At 42.2% G+C, this 16,314-nt stretch overlaps 1 protein-coding gene across 1 annotated transcript; it reads right to left on the minus strand.

The window, feature by feature from the left end:
* Nucleotides 1-3,862: 3,862 nt before the first annotated feature.
* Nucleotides 3,863-6,572, minus strand: LOC126204076 (trypsin Blo t 3-like). The gene is made up of 2 exons (XM_049938496.1): nt 6,411-6,572; nt 3,863-4,222 (listed from the first exon to the last, which is right to left on the minus strand). The coding sequence occupies exons 1-2, from the start codon at nt 6,570-6,572 to the stop codon at nt 3,863-3,865; spliced, it is 522 nt and encodes a 173-aa protein (XP_049794453.1).
* Between the last annotated feature and the right edge of the window lie 9,742 nt (nt 6,573-16,314).

The following is a 16,314-nucleotide window of genomic DNA, read 5'->3' on the forward strand; positions in this document are numbered from 1 at the left end:
AAAATGTCTGTCGCACAATTCGTTAAGATATTCACAATACAGTATTTCCTCGTATAAAATGGTTAACAGGAATGAGTTCCATTAAAGAGTTATATGTCAAATTACAAGACCAATCGATTTTATAAGATTTCCTCAAGAAACTTTTAGTTCTAAAGACATCAACAGCACTCATATCATATGTGGAGCTCTGTAGAACACTCACTTCCCGACAGCTCCAGGTGAGTCAATAGAAACGTGTTGACGTACAGCTCAGCTGAGGCGTGTTACTGAGATAATACATGCAGAAACTGATGCCCGTAAATAAGGTAGTGAGCCGTAACTCAGCCTACAGGTGTCAAAAAATTGAATTTGCATCTTATGTTGACCTACCATTTTGATTATTGATTTCTGTTCAGGTGTATAAATACCACAAGAACTGAAGTTTTAAGTGCTTGCAAGCAATTCGTTAACGTACTTAATCTTTTGTAAAGGAGATGTGATATGGACTCAACCTCTGTACAACGGAATTTTATTTGCTAGGCAATCAGATACTCTCCTAACGATTCATAGAAAGACAGTCGTATTTACGTTCAGTATGTAGAAAGTAAGGAATATGTACGAAGACTATAAGGTAGGTTTACAGCGTTACAAAAAGAGGCAGCACAGTGAGAGAAAGAGTCTTAGCTCCTGAGCTAAAACAGCATAAAACTGGAATCTCTGGATTTATTCCATAGTTCACTTGAAACAGGAAAAATGGTAAATCCACAGGCAAAATGGAACTAGAATTACAAGGCAATGGACTATTAATTAGTAGAACTAGATGTGAAATAGCAGGAAGACAATTTCACCATCCAGCTACTATCACGGGCACAACAATGCATAACGTGTCCCGACCAATGACGTATTGGTCGGAAGGACTACCACACGTTGCGTAACAATAACCTGAATTCTATTAACGATACCTTAGATTTCATTTTGCTACAATCCTTAGATGAAATAATAACATCTGAAAAAGAACAAAATATAACTATTTGCAGCTTATCAACAACAAACATAATCTCGGTTCTGCTGTTTATTTGTGCAACTTTTGTATAGAGTGTAAGATATCTCAATCAAACGGGGCAATTGTCCATCAGATACCTGTGGAATGGATATGACCTAGTAATAGTTAAGCTAGGTTCAAGACCTACGTTGAGATACAACCCAGAAAACAATTAAAGAGCTGCTTTTTTTAAATACAAGGCAGGTATATACTAATCAATAAGAAATGAAAAGAAGAAAAATTCGGGACGAAGTTTATAAAAATGAGAGATGTGATTTGTTATGGAACTGAATGATAAGGAGAGGAAATTGCAGATTTTTACTAAAACTCATTAACACTGCCATAGGCAAAATTATGCCATGCCAGAGCCAAATGTGGGAGCAGGAAGCGAGGCAACGCGTCGCAAATGGGTGGGGTCGTCGACATATTAACACACTGTCTGCCAAATGAGGATACACATTCAGCAGAAAGGAGACTGAGACAGAAAAAATAAGCATGCGAGACAAGCATATTCATTAGCTTCTAACAGATGTTGCAACTAATTATCTCCTTCACAAGAGCACGCAGTGAGGAACTGAAACAGCAGTTAACCGCCTCTTAAGTGAATGTGGCAGAATAAGGACACATACAGCCATTATGAACTGAGCTCACGTCATAGCCTGATGCTAACTCCCTTTAAATACTTTACCATTCCAGCTCTTGTTTTAAGTTTATCATTTGGATCAATGGTGCTCACAGTAATAACATTCGATTTCATGATTACGATACTGCAGTGGATCTGTGTCCTAGATGTTCCAGCACAGTCCATGAACTAGTTGATGAAGCACTCAAGATGGTCTTCACGTGGTGAACTTAACGCTGCTCGCCGCTTACCATCTACTGATGAAGAAAATGACTGTCTTCCAATAACAGTAGATCGTAGAGTGCTACGAACACTGAACTTCTGTATAAAAGCCGGCAACCTGGCCTCTTTGGATCCACGTTGCTGTTCAACACTCAGATTCCTGAAACCTGCCAGGTAGGAGGAAGGAATAAACTACCAAACAACTACTATCATTGGGTGCACCACTGGAGTGTCTTCAAGATTAGTCATAGAATTTGGAGAGGAACTGAGGACACTCCAGCAGTCAGTGCGAGATCACTGCTCCTGCTCGCCGGCAATCCGCTGCAGTGCAGGGTCGCTGACATCTTCTCTTGGGCATGCAGCCAAGGAGCTGATTGGACACATGTCAGATAGTGTCAGCTAGAATCCTACACGTGGCTGAATGGGAAACAGCCGAGGCTGATGCTAAAGAACGACAACTTGTAAACATTGTGAATAAGTGAATGGACTGTAATGATGATTTACAAGTGTCGAAGAGGCTTTACAGGTTCCCAACAGCTATCCTGACTTCGTGCAGAGGTGTCTCCGCCCGGCCCCTCTATAAAGGGAATATGAGGTTTATGGCATACATAGGCGCCCCAGTAGGTACATAAAAACACGCTCGTGCTTGAATGCAAGGGTCTGTCAAGACTTCACAGAAATTGGTGAAGAACTTTCGGAACGGTTTTGAACAAAAGAACATTTACGTTTTTATTTACACAGAATGCCACTTGTAATGTAATATTTTGCGTATGCACTATACCTATGCAATGTACGTATAAAGAGAGGTCAAGAATCAACTAGACATTTATTCATCGAACATACTCATATACTCGTTACCGGTAAATACATATACTGAAAAAAAGTTTATTTTCGTTTCCACTTTGCCACTTAATATCGTACACTTGACAAGTTGAACATAAAGATTTATCATAGAGGTTTATATGCTTACACGCATTCATGAAATGTACTGTATCAATAGACTGATTGTCACTACAGTTATTGTTCATGTTATAAACGTCCTGGTATAAATACCTTGAAAATGCTGTAGCATTGATACATTGAGAAAATACACTGTTGCTTTACCTGATTGTAAAATGTATGAAAATGTTTTTATGTTGCCTGGAGACGGATTGTTGAGTCATGTACATTAAAGTGAAAGGAGGGGGATCTAGATGGAGCTTCTTTATACATGTGATGTCCATTAACTGTGGATGATATTTTGTTTCGAAGGGAGATCTGTCTTGTTATTTCTGGCGGCCGATCAGTGTGGCCGAGCGTTTCTAAGCGCTTCAGTCTGGAACCGCGCGACCGCTACGGTCGCAGGTTCGAATCCTGCCTGGGGCATGGATGTGTGTGATGTCCTTAGTTTAGTTAGGTTTAAGTAGTTCTAAGTCTAGGGGACTGATGACCTCAGTCCCATAGTGCTCAGAACGATTTGAACTTTTTTTTTTTTTTTTTTTTTTTTTTTGCTATGAAAGCCGTTTTCATATCAAATTCATATAGTGGTTGCATGATGAAAATTCTTGTGTTTATTTTCGACTTTGTTGCATTTACAAACTGTGTGGCTTGACAGAAGCGGTGATTCAAAAATGTTCAAATGTGCGTGAAATCTTATGGGACTTAACTGCTAAGGTCATCAGTCCCTATGCTTAGACACTACTTAAGCTAAATTATCCCAAGGACAAACACACACACCCATGCCTGAGGGAGGACTCGAACCTCCGCCGGGACCAGCCGCACAGTCCACGACTGCAGCGCCAAAGACCGCTCGGCTAATCCCGCGCGACAAGCGGTGTTTCGTGCCGCCCGTCCGCGTCGAACGGAGGACAGAAAAAAGTAAAATTTCGAGCAGTATAGCTTAAAGTGTTTATTTGGGAATACATATAACAGAATGTACGCTCACGAAGTCGCCGTCCCTCATTCGTCAGCTGGTGTGCATTCTAATCACAGAAGAGCAAACTTGGCAGCAGTGCGCCTTACACTCCAGTGGCATTTCTGATCCAGGATCGCAGGAAGCCGATGTCGGTGAACGCTGACAGCGGGTATTCGCAACTCTCCTGCCCCCAGGACGTGATGCCGACCTGCACGTCTCCATACAGTAGCGGGCCCCCGGAGTCACCGAAGCAGACGCCCTTGTTAATGTCACCGGCGCACATCATGCTGTCGGTGACTGGGAGAACATCGGCCAATATCTCTCCGCAAATCCAGTTTTCGTCAACGTAGAGGTCCACTTTCTGCAGCTGCTCGGGCTCATGGTAAACCTCGGTCGACAGCATTCCCCACCCGACTGCTGTGACACGAAGGCCGGCAGGAGCCTCGTACCCGTCCGTAGGCAGCTTATGGTGTTGTAGGCTGTGAACAATACGACAAGGTCTTCGCAAGGACTATAACTTTACACTGACTGAAAGGGGAAATGCTACGAGGGCTATCCACAAAGTACATTACGTTTTGGAATTAAACATAAATAAAGTATTGGAAATTTTTTTAATTATATACAAATGAAAGCCACACTTAAATACTACATTTCTACATAGTTGCCATTTAAATTAAGGCACTTATCGTAGCGATGGACGAGCTTGGAAATTCCTTCGTCGTAAAATTCGGCCGCCTGCGCCTTCAACCACGTGGTTACCTCTTCTTGAAGCTGTGCAATAATGTTGTCTTATTAACAATACAGTTACTTGTAGTACGGTACATTAACATTTATGTGATACATTGTGTATGGTAAAGGAATCCTTGATTACATTTGAACATCCTTAGCTTAAACTGACCGAGTGACTGGTGTGCGTTTTCCCTGTGTTACGATTTGTTTACTGTCAACTACAGCAAATGGACGAGTTATGTTACGTCGGATATCTGTGCAGTGTGCTTGTACAGCAGATTCAATGTTAGTTTTGCGTGAAGGGTACACTGAGAAACTTTTGTGAACAGGTCTTCAGGAGAGGAAGTGGATTAAGGAATAAAATTATATCTATATAGGTTGAACATTAATAAATGCGACAAACTGCAGGAGGAAAGGACTCCTGATTGGAAAAGGAGGAAAAAATGTCATATGAACATAAAATTGACGGTGTGCGTGCAACAACAACAAATAGTCACAGAACACAGTACAGAGGTGCATAGCATCTACGGCACAACATATGTTCAAAGTGGCCTTTAGGAGATGCAAGCGTTGACACGTCGAATTATGGACTGCTAATGACAGAAATCCCATAACTGTGATGGTCTGGTACAAAAACCATCAACAAAACCGTTCCCATAGAGAGAAATCCGCTGATGATGATCCTTGCATTCGTTGCAGGTGATAGGGGTAGCAGCAGTAGTCATGCCAGCATACACATAATCGTAATTTGGCTTACAACATGTTGGTGGACCACTTGCCTGGTATTTGAACTAGGGTTCGTCTCAATATCCTGTAGAACCCGGTCCCCCAAATCTGGTGTACGCCCATTCCGCCGCCTCTCAACACGTTCGCCTGTCTGAAAGGACCTACGATCACACAAACGCCCTACAAGGGCTTCAAATGTGTGATGTGGTTGGTGTCTATGAGGGTACCTGTTTTGGTGTAGCCCTGCTGCCTCTCTACCGTTTCCATCTGCTTTGCCGTACACAAACACCATCTCGACTTGTTCCCGACAAGAATACCGGACCCTTCTGCTGCTTACAGTAGGCGGCGTCAACACACAGCCTCCAAAACACACATAACATACGGCATGTGGTCAGAGGAACTGTCTTTCGTCAGAGCCATCTACCGTGGCAACGATGCGTTCCCGGACACATGTTCATAGGATCTGTTTTCCTGCCTTTCTAGTCAGGAACCCGTCCCTGCAGTTTGGCGATTTTATTCATGTTCACTTTGTATAGAAAGCACGGGCAGATGTTGACAGCTTCGAAACTGAGAAAAGTAGAGTCATGGTGGTTATTTCCCCATTCCCTCCCGGTATCTAAACAACATTTGTTTGACACGTGTTTTATTTTGTTTCTGGACCCAAAATTATTTGGGTTCGTCTCAGTAAATGGGACAACCTGTACGAGCCGACATGTTTCATAGAGGGAGTATCACCGAGAAATGTAAGCGCTACACCTCAAGCGTGCGTGGCAAGGTATAGTCAGTGGCGTTTAGAAATGAGGTAGTGCTCTAAATCAGTACACGAAAGTGGAACTATGATAGTTTAACTTGTTATCTCAGTCTCAACCTAACAGCCCATTTCCCCACAAGAACGGTGCGGTAAAGACCTTTTTGTGTAAAATGCGTTTTAGGTAGCATTAGGAGCAACATGTAAAAAAAACTGACGAACTCTAAGTTTCGTTCATATTAATTTTGATGATCTTCCGGGTTGACATACTGAAATCCACAAAAATTTCTGTTTTTTTCCAGTATAATCCCAGCTACATCTAACATTGTTTTGGTTAATGATTTAAGTGAAACGTAATTTAATCTACAGTGTCAAGCCGCACCATTTTCGATAAAAGGACTGGTGCACTAGATTTGATGCTCCATGTATAGACGAAACGTCAGCTTACCTGCACGACAACGATGTCGTTGTCGAGAGTGGTGCTGTCGTAGTTCTCGTGGTAAATGACTGTCGATATTCCGGAGACGACGCCGCCACTCTCGCGTACTGTCGATCCGGCCCGCAGCGACATCTTGCTGACGTCGTCATAGAAGCAGTGGCCGGCAGACATTGCCCACGTCGTGCTGATTATGGAGCCGCCGCACTACTGCCTGACCAGGAACTCTATGGCGAGTACCCAGGGGTAATCTGTTATGACGGCAGGTTCGCCGTTCACGATGCGGCCGTGGCCCCTTCTACTCCAGGCTACCCTGGCTCTGGGGGCCGCGAAGCATGCTGCCGTCAGGCATGCCACGATGAAAAGTGCTCGCAACATGGTGACCATCGAGAGTGTCCTACTAGTGAAGAGGCTTCTTTTCATGCTGCCGATAAGCTCCCGATACAAGCACGGACTTGACCTTAAAATAATCGCTCTGACGCAAACGGTTATTCTGGTTACGTTTTTGGCTACTATCAGTACATAGTTAAACGTTGAAGCTAATTTCTTATCTAGATATCAGAGCTAATTTCCGTATATCATAGCCGTTCAATCCTAAATTATAACGACTTTTACTTAGTGACACCACTCGTAAGGACTTTCTAAACTACTCATCCAGTAAGTATTATTGTACACTACTGGCCATTAAAATTGCTACAACATGAAGAAATGCAGATGATAAACGGGTACTCATTGGACAAATATATTATACTATAACTGACATGTGATTGCATTTTCAAGCAATTTGGGTGCATAGATCCTAAGAAATCAGTACCCAGAACAACCACCTCTGGCCCTAATAACGGCCTTGATATGCTTGGGCATTGAGTCAAACAGAGCTTGGATGGCGTATACAATTACAGCTCCCCATGCAGCTTCAACACGATACCACAGTTCATCAAGAGTAGTGACTGGAGTATTCGGACGAGCCAGTTGCTCGGCCACCATTGACCAGACGTTTTCAATTGATGAGAGATCTGGAGAATGTGCTGGCCAGAGCAGTAGTTGAACATTTTCTGTATCCAGGAAGGCCCGTACAGGACCTTCAACATGCGGTCGTGCTGAAATGTAGGAATTCGCAGGGATCGAATGAAGGGTAGAGCCACGGGTCGTAACACATCTGAAAAGTAACGTCCACTGTTCAAAGTGCCATCAATGCGAACAAGAGGTGACCGAGACGTGTAACCAATAGCACCCCATACCATCACCCCGGGTGTTACGCCAGTATGGCGATGACGAATACACGCTTTCAATGTGCATTCACCGCGATGTCGCCAAACACGGATGCGACCATCATGATGCTGTAAACAGAACCTGGATTCATCCGAAAAAATGACGTTTTGCCATTCGTGCACCCAGGTTCGTCGTTGAGTACACCATCACAGGCGCTCCTGTCTGTGATGCAGCGTCAAGGCCAACCGCAGCCATGGTCTCCGAGCTGATAGTCCATGCTGCTGCAAACGTCGTCGAACTGTTCGTGGAGATGGTTGTTGCCTTGCAAACGTCCCCATCTGTTGACTCAGGGATCGAGACGTGGCTGCACGATCCGTTACAGCCATGCAGATAAGATGTCTGTCATCTCGACTGCTAGTGATACGAGCCGTTGGGATCCAGCACGGTGTTCCGTATTACCCTCCTTAACCCACCGATTCCATATTTTTCTAACAGTCATTGGATCTCGACCAACGCGAGCAGCAATAGTAAAACACAAAATAGCACAAATATACGATGGAACCGAACTCTGTTTGATATTACATAGTATCTTTCTTACAGAACACTGGCTTTCTACACCTCTCATGAAAAAAATTCTCTTTGCCTTGTGCCTGGGATGCGTAACATTAATGGATTCACGTTCCTCTGAGAACTTTGAAATAGAATTGAAAGGGTACAGTACCGCCTGACATTGAGAATAGGTACAACAAACTTCATTATTTTTGTCAGAATAACACATTTTTTTGTAAAATAACTCAATTTCAATTAATACAGCGAAGCCGGATACCAGAGTGGGAAAGAATGACAATTTATTTATTTAATTGATCACATGTGCATTCCCACAAAATAAATCCCTACATCCAGTTTGGTGATATCTGTGAAATGAATGAATGTATGGTCGTCTGCTAACCGCAGATAGTGAATGTGAATATATGATCATCTTGGAGACGATCCTTTGGCCACCTTTGGTGGGACCAAAGAGATGAAATTATCCTGAGCTTTGAGCGCCTGAAATGTGGCTGACCAATACGGTAGCAAGGTGCTCCCCCCACTTCGGCAGAGGTGCGAGAGGACCTGAAGAATGGCCATGTTTCAGCACTCTGCCGCTGGATCTTGTGCTGTTAAGAGCTGTCTTAGGTGGGCTCCGTAATGACAAAAGAGTGGAGACATGGTATGGATGTGGAATATTTAAGAGTAGTTTGAAATAATAATTTCTCTATTTCAGGAACTTTTGTGGGGTGAATTAAATGTCAGGCAGGTAATATTAATGCGATCGTAGTAATCTTCGGAAGTGACCAACGGTCACAATAAAACCACGTGAAGCAGTAAGTTGAAATACTTCCGTGTGCTTAAGTTAAGCTGAATTACTAGCGTGTGTACTACAAGTTGAAATTTTAAGAAATAGTGTGTGCAGGACTTGAAATTAGAGGCGAGTACTTCCACATGGTGAGTACTGTGTGAGTCTCAATCGGTGTATGAGACAAAGGATAAAGAGAAGTACTCGTCCATGGTATCAGTTGAGGACTCGTGTGTGTGATGAATATGTTCTTAACATTACTTTGCGAGATATGTTTCCATGTGACGCTTGATTCAAACTATAATACTCTGAGAGAGAAACAAGGTGAGTCAGCCATCTATCCAGCAACGCCACTTGGCTTGCATTGCACAGGAAGACGTGCATATATCTCCAGAGTTCATAGTAGGAAAGTGGAATTACGAAGTGGGGCAGTGTCGTGTGAAGCTGGGATAAATATTAATTGAAGTGAGAAAGCTGAAAGTGATAATGTTGTGACTATTCCCTGTGTTGCATTTCATGTTGTAGTGTGGTGTATGTCATGTAATTTAAGTATGTGTGGTTTGCATGGGAGAGTAGCAAGGTAGTTTCAGAGGTAGTGGGTTATGCGTGTTCCTTTTGTACTGCTCGGTCTGGAGGAAAGTTTCGTGATGATGATGTGAGAGTCGAAGTGTGAGAAATAATAAAAGATCCACCATCCTATCCAGAAAGTGCACTGTAGCGTTAAATAATTACGAGACCATAAGATAGAGATTCACCAATGTAAAGCCATGCCCACTGGCCGGAATTTCTCATGTGTTATTCTTGTAGGTTATAGAATTTGTGTGTTTAGGTTATAGAATTTATCGGAATAAATAAGACAGTGAAAAGAGAAAGATTGGTGGCCTTTTCCTTCGAATTGTATGTTGTCATGATATCCAGAATTTATAATGTGTGCGCCACTCATATTCAGTGCGATGTCCACGTGTTGATAAAAGTCGTTAAATAAAAAAAAAAAAAAAAAAAAAAGGAAAATGTTGTATTGCCAGTGCGTAGTGAACAATCAGAGTACTGTAAATTACTGATAGTCAGATGTGCGTTTCCGTTGCGTATTATTCACACAGGAGGGTAATTTGTAACTTAATTGTGAGTACGAGAGTTCATGTTACTCGATAAATAAGAATGAATCCACTCGCATGGCAGACCACTCATCTTGCAGGCCTGACTGCTTGATGCCACAGTATGAGCAAGGCATGTAGGTGCCTCTCATAATTTCGACTCTGCCAGGATATTTTGGTGTTAGGGTTTGCTGTTAAGATTTTTTTTGATGGAATATATTGTGATAGCGCTAAGGAGTAAAATTTTTTTGTTTGCAATTTTTTTCTGTATTGGTGAGGATCTTTAATTTTTTTATGTAATCAGTTGCTACGTAGTCCAAGGCTGGAAGATCGTTGTATAATTTTTTTTGCGTAATGTCCGTAGTAACTAGGTCGCAGTCGAAAAGTGTAGTCACCATGTTGAATAGTGATTCTGGGGTGAACGTAGCAGTGCAGCAGGAAGTAGGTGTCGACCTTGGGTTAATGAGTGAGAACGGCAAACACTCAGAAGGGGCTCAATTGTTCAGCGGACCGCGGCTAGGTGATGCTTTAAGCGTCGGGCTTTGTCCACAATCGGGGGATTTTCCCGACGACGGGACTAGGTCAGGTATGCAATGAAAGTGCAGCTACCCTTAGCGAAGCTACGGTTTCTCAGGCGAACTAGGTGAGCACGTCGAAAGTAGCCAATGACAATGTGCTACTGCAGTTTATACAGAGGATGGATAGAGATAATAAGGAAAGATTGGAAGCGATGGATAAAGATAGTAAGGAAAGATTGGAAGCGATGGATAAAGATAGTAAGGAAAGATTGGAAGCGATGGATAAAGCTAATAAGGAAAGAGATAGGGAGTCTAAGGCCGGCCGAAGTGGCCGTGCGGTTAAAGGCGCTGCAGTCTGGAACCGCAAGACCGCTATGTTCGCAGGTTCGAATCCTGCCTCGGGCATGGATGTTTGTGATGTCCTTAGGTTAGTTAGGTTTAACTAGTTCTAAGTTCTAGGGGACTAATGGCCTCAGCAGTTGAGTCCCATAGTGCTCAGAGCCATTTGAACCATTTTGGAGTCTAAGGAAGGATTGGAAGCGATGGATAAAGATAGTAAGGAAAGATTGGAGGCAATGGATAATGGAAATAAAGAGGCAATGAGGAAGCTACACACGGTTATCGATGAGCGTCTGTCCACAGTTAATAATCGGTTAGATGAGGGAGAAAGAAATCTGGATGCGTTGAAGCAAGTATGTGATGCCGTGAAAGAAAAAGCCAATAATTTGGAGGTACCAATAAGTGCAATAGAGAGCGATATTACAGAACGTAGGGACGTGTTGCCGGATGAGCGAATCAAAGAGATAGTGGAGGACTTATTTGCAGATAAACAAGGGGCATTAGACAGCGTGGAAGCTCAAGTCACCTGGCAGGAAGTGGCGCTAAATAAACACAGGGATGAAGTTGCGGAGGTAGTGGTCAGAATGAATACGATTAGCGCAGATGTAGAAAAGATCAGTATAAGAGGCGAAACAGGCTCTGACAGTACGCAGCGAGAGGTTTATGCCAACCAGGAGGAGATACAATCACTATTACAGTTTAAAAAGGCACAATTAGAAACAAATAGGAAACATAGGGAAGAACTAGCACAGTTGCAATTAGCGTGCAGAAGCGAAGGTGAAACACCACCAGGTAGACTGCAGAGGGAGAGTGAGATAAATTCAAAAAACGAAAATAGGCAGAAAGAGGAAGACGAACTCAGAGAGTTAGAAGAACGGTTGTGTCGGATAAAACAGGTGGCAAACCCAACTGGGTATAGTCCAAGGTCGGAAAACATAAATGCGGAAGAAGAATGTAGGAGGCACTTCGTGTCGGTACAAACGTACACTTGTTTTCCGGATCCTGATAATTACCAACATCCATGCCTGTGGCTGTCTCAATTTCAAGATTCATAACCTTCATCGTGGGGACCGCTCCTCAAAATGAAGTTTGTGTGTAATCATTTGAGGGACGAGGCTAGAGCGAAAATGCAGGAAGTTATTAAAGACTGTAGTAGCTACAAGATATTTTGTGACAAGTTTTTAAATGAATTCTGGTCGAAAAGTAAGCAGGACCAGGTTAAGCAAAGCATATTGATGATGCCAAATTGTAACGAAGGTGGTATAAGAGGTCCAGTGTCGTGCTATCAGGAAATGCTGAGACGAAATAGGTATTTGGATGTGCCATACGAACCTGGGGAGTTCATTAGGATCTGTATAACGAAGTTGCCAGTGAAATTGCACAGAGAAATAGCGATAGCAGACAGAGGCTTAGACGATTCTGCATCATTTCAGCACTTGTTACAAGAATTGGGTAATGAGAGCAACATCGTGGACGGAGACACGACTCATAGGTCAGACAGTGTCGGGGATAGGAACGGCAGAAACTATCAGAATGACAGGAGAGCATGGAATCCTGGCATTTCATTCTTGTCATAATGGATTGATGGATAGGAGAAACTAATCCAACATATCAGGCCTTAGCATCTTGGCTTAAAACACATGCCGCTAGCACTGAGAATTGTCTAGGTAGGAGACATACTCTACTGATATGTAGGAATGCAAATACCTTACTTCTGATCAGAGAATAAAACACCAGTAATGGCATCTGTTAGGCTGGTCTCTCAGAGCAAAATTTGCAAATTTTTTTTTCGAACAGTGAAGTAAAAGGACTGTTTCCTCAAAGAAACCAGTTGCTAAAATGTTATGTAATAATGCCAATGAGTCCAGTTTAATTAGTGCGATTTGACTACTGCAGGTACTTAACACGTAATGTAAAAAGTCAACATTGTGATCAGTATCGAATAGAGTACGTTTATACTGCTGTTACCGGTAACATCAGTAATGTGATCGAAGTTTTTAAATTAGATGCCATCTGATCTATAGTATGTCATTGTCGTGGTGACAGTTATAATGAAGTGCTGGGTATGGTTGTTCGGAATCTGGTGTTAGGGAAAGAGGCCACTAGCATCTAAGTTTCTAACACTTGGGCTGCCCATTTCTCCCAGCTTGTATATTCTCTGCACACATTTAATTTTCATGTAAGCACAGATTCCTAACTAGCAAATTCTTTGCTGTGTATAGTGGACCATTCAGAGTGAGGCGGATTGTCCATGAAAATGCTGTACTGATTGAGACGATCAAGGGAAAACAATCGTGTGGGCTTCATCACATTTCTAACATCAAATTATGGAAAAGGTAAGGGTAGATCGAAAGTAGGCAAGTTATGGTAGATAGTCAGTGTATTTATTTGTGGTGTGTAACGTTGTGCAGGGTCAAATCGAACATAAGAATTTTCAGGCGGGATTTCAGGAAGTATGACGGAATAGACTGGTCGAATGAGTCATGAACAGGAGTCGTCAGAGTGGTGTATGTACGTATTTTTTGTCATATGAATAAGGATCAAGCAGAAACGACGTGATGATTAATGAGTGGATAAAGATGGTAGATAGAGAAGCGACGTGATAAATAGTAGTGGATAAAGGTGATATTTAAGGAGAGAAGCGACGTGAAGCAGTGTGATTAATAAAGAGAGATTCAACATGATGAAACAGTGGTAAATAAAGGTGAGGAGAACTAATAATGTGGAGATGTCTTAGATGTATGTTACAGAGAGGCCTGGGTATGCTGCAATCGAGATTGATGCGAATGGCGAAGGAAGACCAGGAAATGATGGAGTAATGGACGGACGGAGAGCCGAAATACGAATGAAGAGATGAGGACAACTGCACAACGTGAAGGGACATAAAGGGAGTATGAGATCCAGGTGGTGAACGTTGTGGAATACTGACGTAAGATGTAATATAAGTGTAAATCTAATTCTTACCATAACATTTGAAACATGAAAAACAAAAAATATTTTTTGTTGTTGTTGAAGCCTGGTACTAGTACAACTAATAAAAACGGTACCAAGAATGTGTACCGTTATTTTGCAGGATGAATAATTTGTGTATTTTTGGTTCTTAGATAAAATGTCGCAATTCTAAGTTGATATTTAGCAGGATGAATAATCGGTAAAGTGAATGCAGAGGTAAGCCGATGGAGAGAGGTGCCAGAGTGAAAGGACGAATTCGGAGACTGGAATGCTATCTCCGAAACAGCTTCATGTGTTATGTGGTTGAGTATAAGGGAGCAAAGGTATGGTATGTTGTCGTGAGTGTGGTGGTGTTAAGGTTAGCTGACTTCTAGACCTATTCTGTTAGTGTATTAATGGATTGAATGAGAAGGAAAATGTGATGTCTGGTGAGTGAGAGTCGTAGAGTAGTGTGATCAATGCGCACACTCCTGTAAAGGGGATGCTACCGATCCATAACTAAAACATTATTGTGCTTTATTGTTTGATTTGGATGAACCTCGATGGCAGGTCAGGATCTGACATCATGTGGATGGTTCATACATGTCCTAGAAATGTTGTTATATATAATAAAAAGGTAAAATATATAAAGAGATACTAATTTCAGTCTGTCACATGCACAACGGTGCATTGTATGTTGTAGATTTAGAGTAATCAGTTTCTAAAATGTTTATTGTGTTAGGATGTTAAAGTAGTTTACTATTTAATAACATGTGGTAGGTAATTGTGTAGATTATTTCTTATTTTTTTGTTAGAACACTTTCAAGGGGCATTAATTTCAGTCTGTCACAAGCGCAAAGGTTCATTGTATATTGTAGTTTTAGAATCACAAGCTTCTAATATTTTCACTGTGATAGGATGTTAGAGTAGTCTACTATTTGATATTGTAATTATGAGCTGTATAGATTGTTTCTTATTCCTTTTGTTTTCTTTTTTACACTTTCATGTTTTGTATGAGGGACGACAGGTACAATCAATAGCACAAGTGTGGGCTGTATATAGAAAAGGGATAAATGTTGATGTTGTATGTGTAGAAAACTAGGGTGTATAATTTTATGTTTTTTAGAACAAAGATTCTTTTATCACCAATGTATCTAATAGATCATACATGTAATCAATGAGTATTTAAATAATTTAAGAATATCCTTTTGTCTGTAATGTTGCAAGATGCACGGAAGGGTCTGACTGATTGGGTGCCGTAGCCCTGAGGTGCTACGCAGAACGCGCCCATACCGCTAGCGAGGCCAAGCTGACGTCGCCATGGGAGAGGCGACAGAGCCGCGGCACTCCCCACTCCACTGCCGGTTGAGGTACACTCCACGCGCCCACTACAGCAGGTCAACGGCCTGGGGCGACACGTACGTACCACTGGCCATTCATAAGTTCCGCCACCCTTACGACTAGGGAAAGTATCCCGCAGAGGCAGCAGCGGGTGGTTTCTTCTACTCAACGACTCGCGCGGCAGCGCCACGGCAGAATGAATGACGCGCGGCAGAGTCCGGCGGGCATTTTTTACCAGCAACTATTAACTAGTACTGGACTGTGAAGCTGTGAAACAAGATGACTGCTCGTATGTCTCCATAAGGTGGACAGTGAAGGACTGGTGTTTCCACGTTGTGAGTGGTGGAAAAGATTTTGTCTTTAGCAGACAGGACGATTGTTTTGTTTTGTCTTGACCACTGAACGGTGGGATCCATAAACTTTTGGCAGTGACTTGTTAAGTGTGCTTTGTGAATTGCAGGTGGGACGCTTGGTATACTTAAAGAGGACAGTTGTCGTTTGGTGACTAATTATTGTATGAACGCAAGAAACTGAAGTGGGACATTGACATTTGCATTTGTAGTAGGAGACATTTCTTTAATTGGTGCGGGAATAAGTACTGTTTGTTGGAACTTACGACTTTTAATTACACCATGAACTGAAAGGACAGAACCGTGGGTAATAGTAGTTGTAGGGCCATTTCTGGACGACCAGATTCGTGTGGATGGTACTCTGAGAGTGACTATGACATTTGTGTTTAATGTGAGATACAGTTTACTCTTCAGTGCATGTTCAAAATGCCAATTTGAGTGACCCAAAGACTTTCGTCCGGGTAACCATGGAAGAGCTTTGACACCGAGACAGTGTTTCTAAGGGAACCTGTCAGCAACTTTTTTGATCCCAAGAAAATCACAGAATGAAATGATTCCGTGTGACTCGCAAGATAGGGAATAATGTATTTGTACTTGTAATTGTGAAAATTTTTTTATATGTTTCATTCCTGAAGGGACAGCAAGTGTAATTGTATTTCAGTAACATTTGTGTTTAGAATAGTTAGTGTTTTTTTTTGTTTGTCCTGGGTTATCAAGTTCATGTAGCATGTTTATTAGAATATTTGGTACAATGATGCTTTAATTATTAGCCAGTGACGTAATACTAACATAGCG

The sequence above is a fragment of the Schistocerca nitens genome, chromosome 9 (genome assembly GCF_023898315.1).
Source record: "Schistocerca nitens isolate TAMUIC-IGC-003100 chromosome 9, iqSchNite1.1, whole genome shotgun sequence".
Classification (NCBI taxonomy): Eukaryota; Metazoa; Arthropoda; class Insecta; order Orthoptera; family Acrididae; genus Schistocerca; species Schistocerca nitens.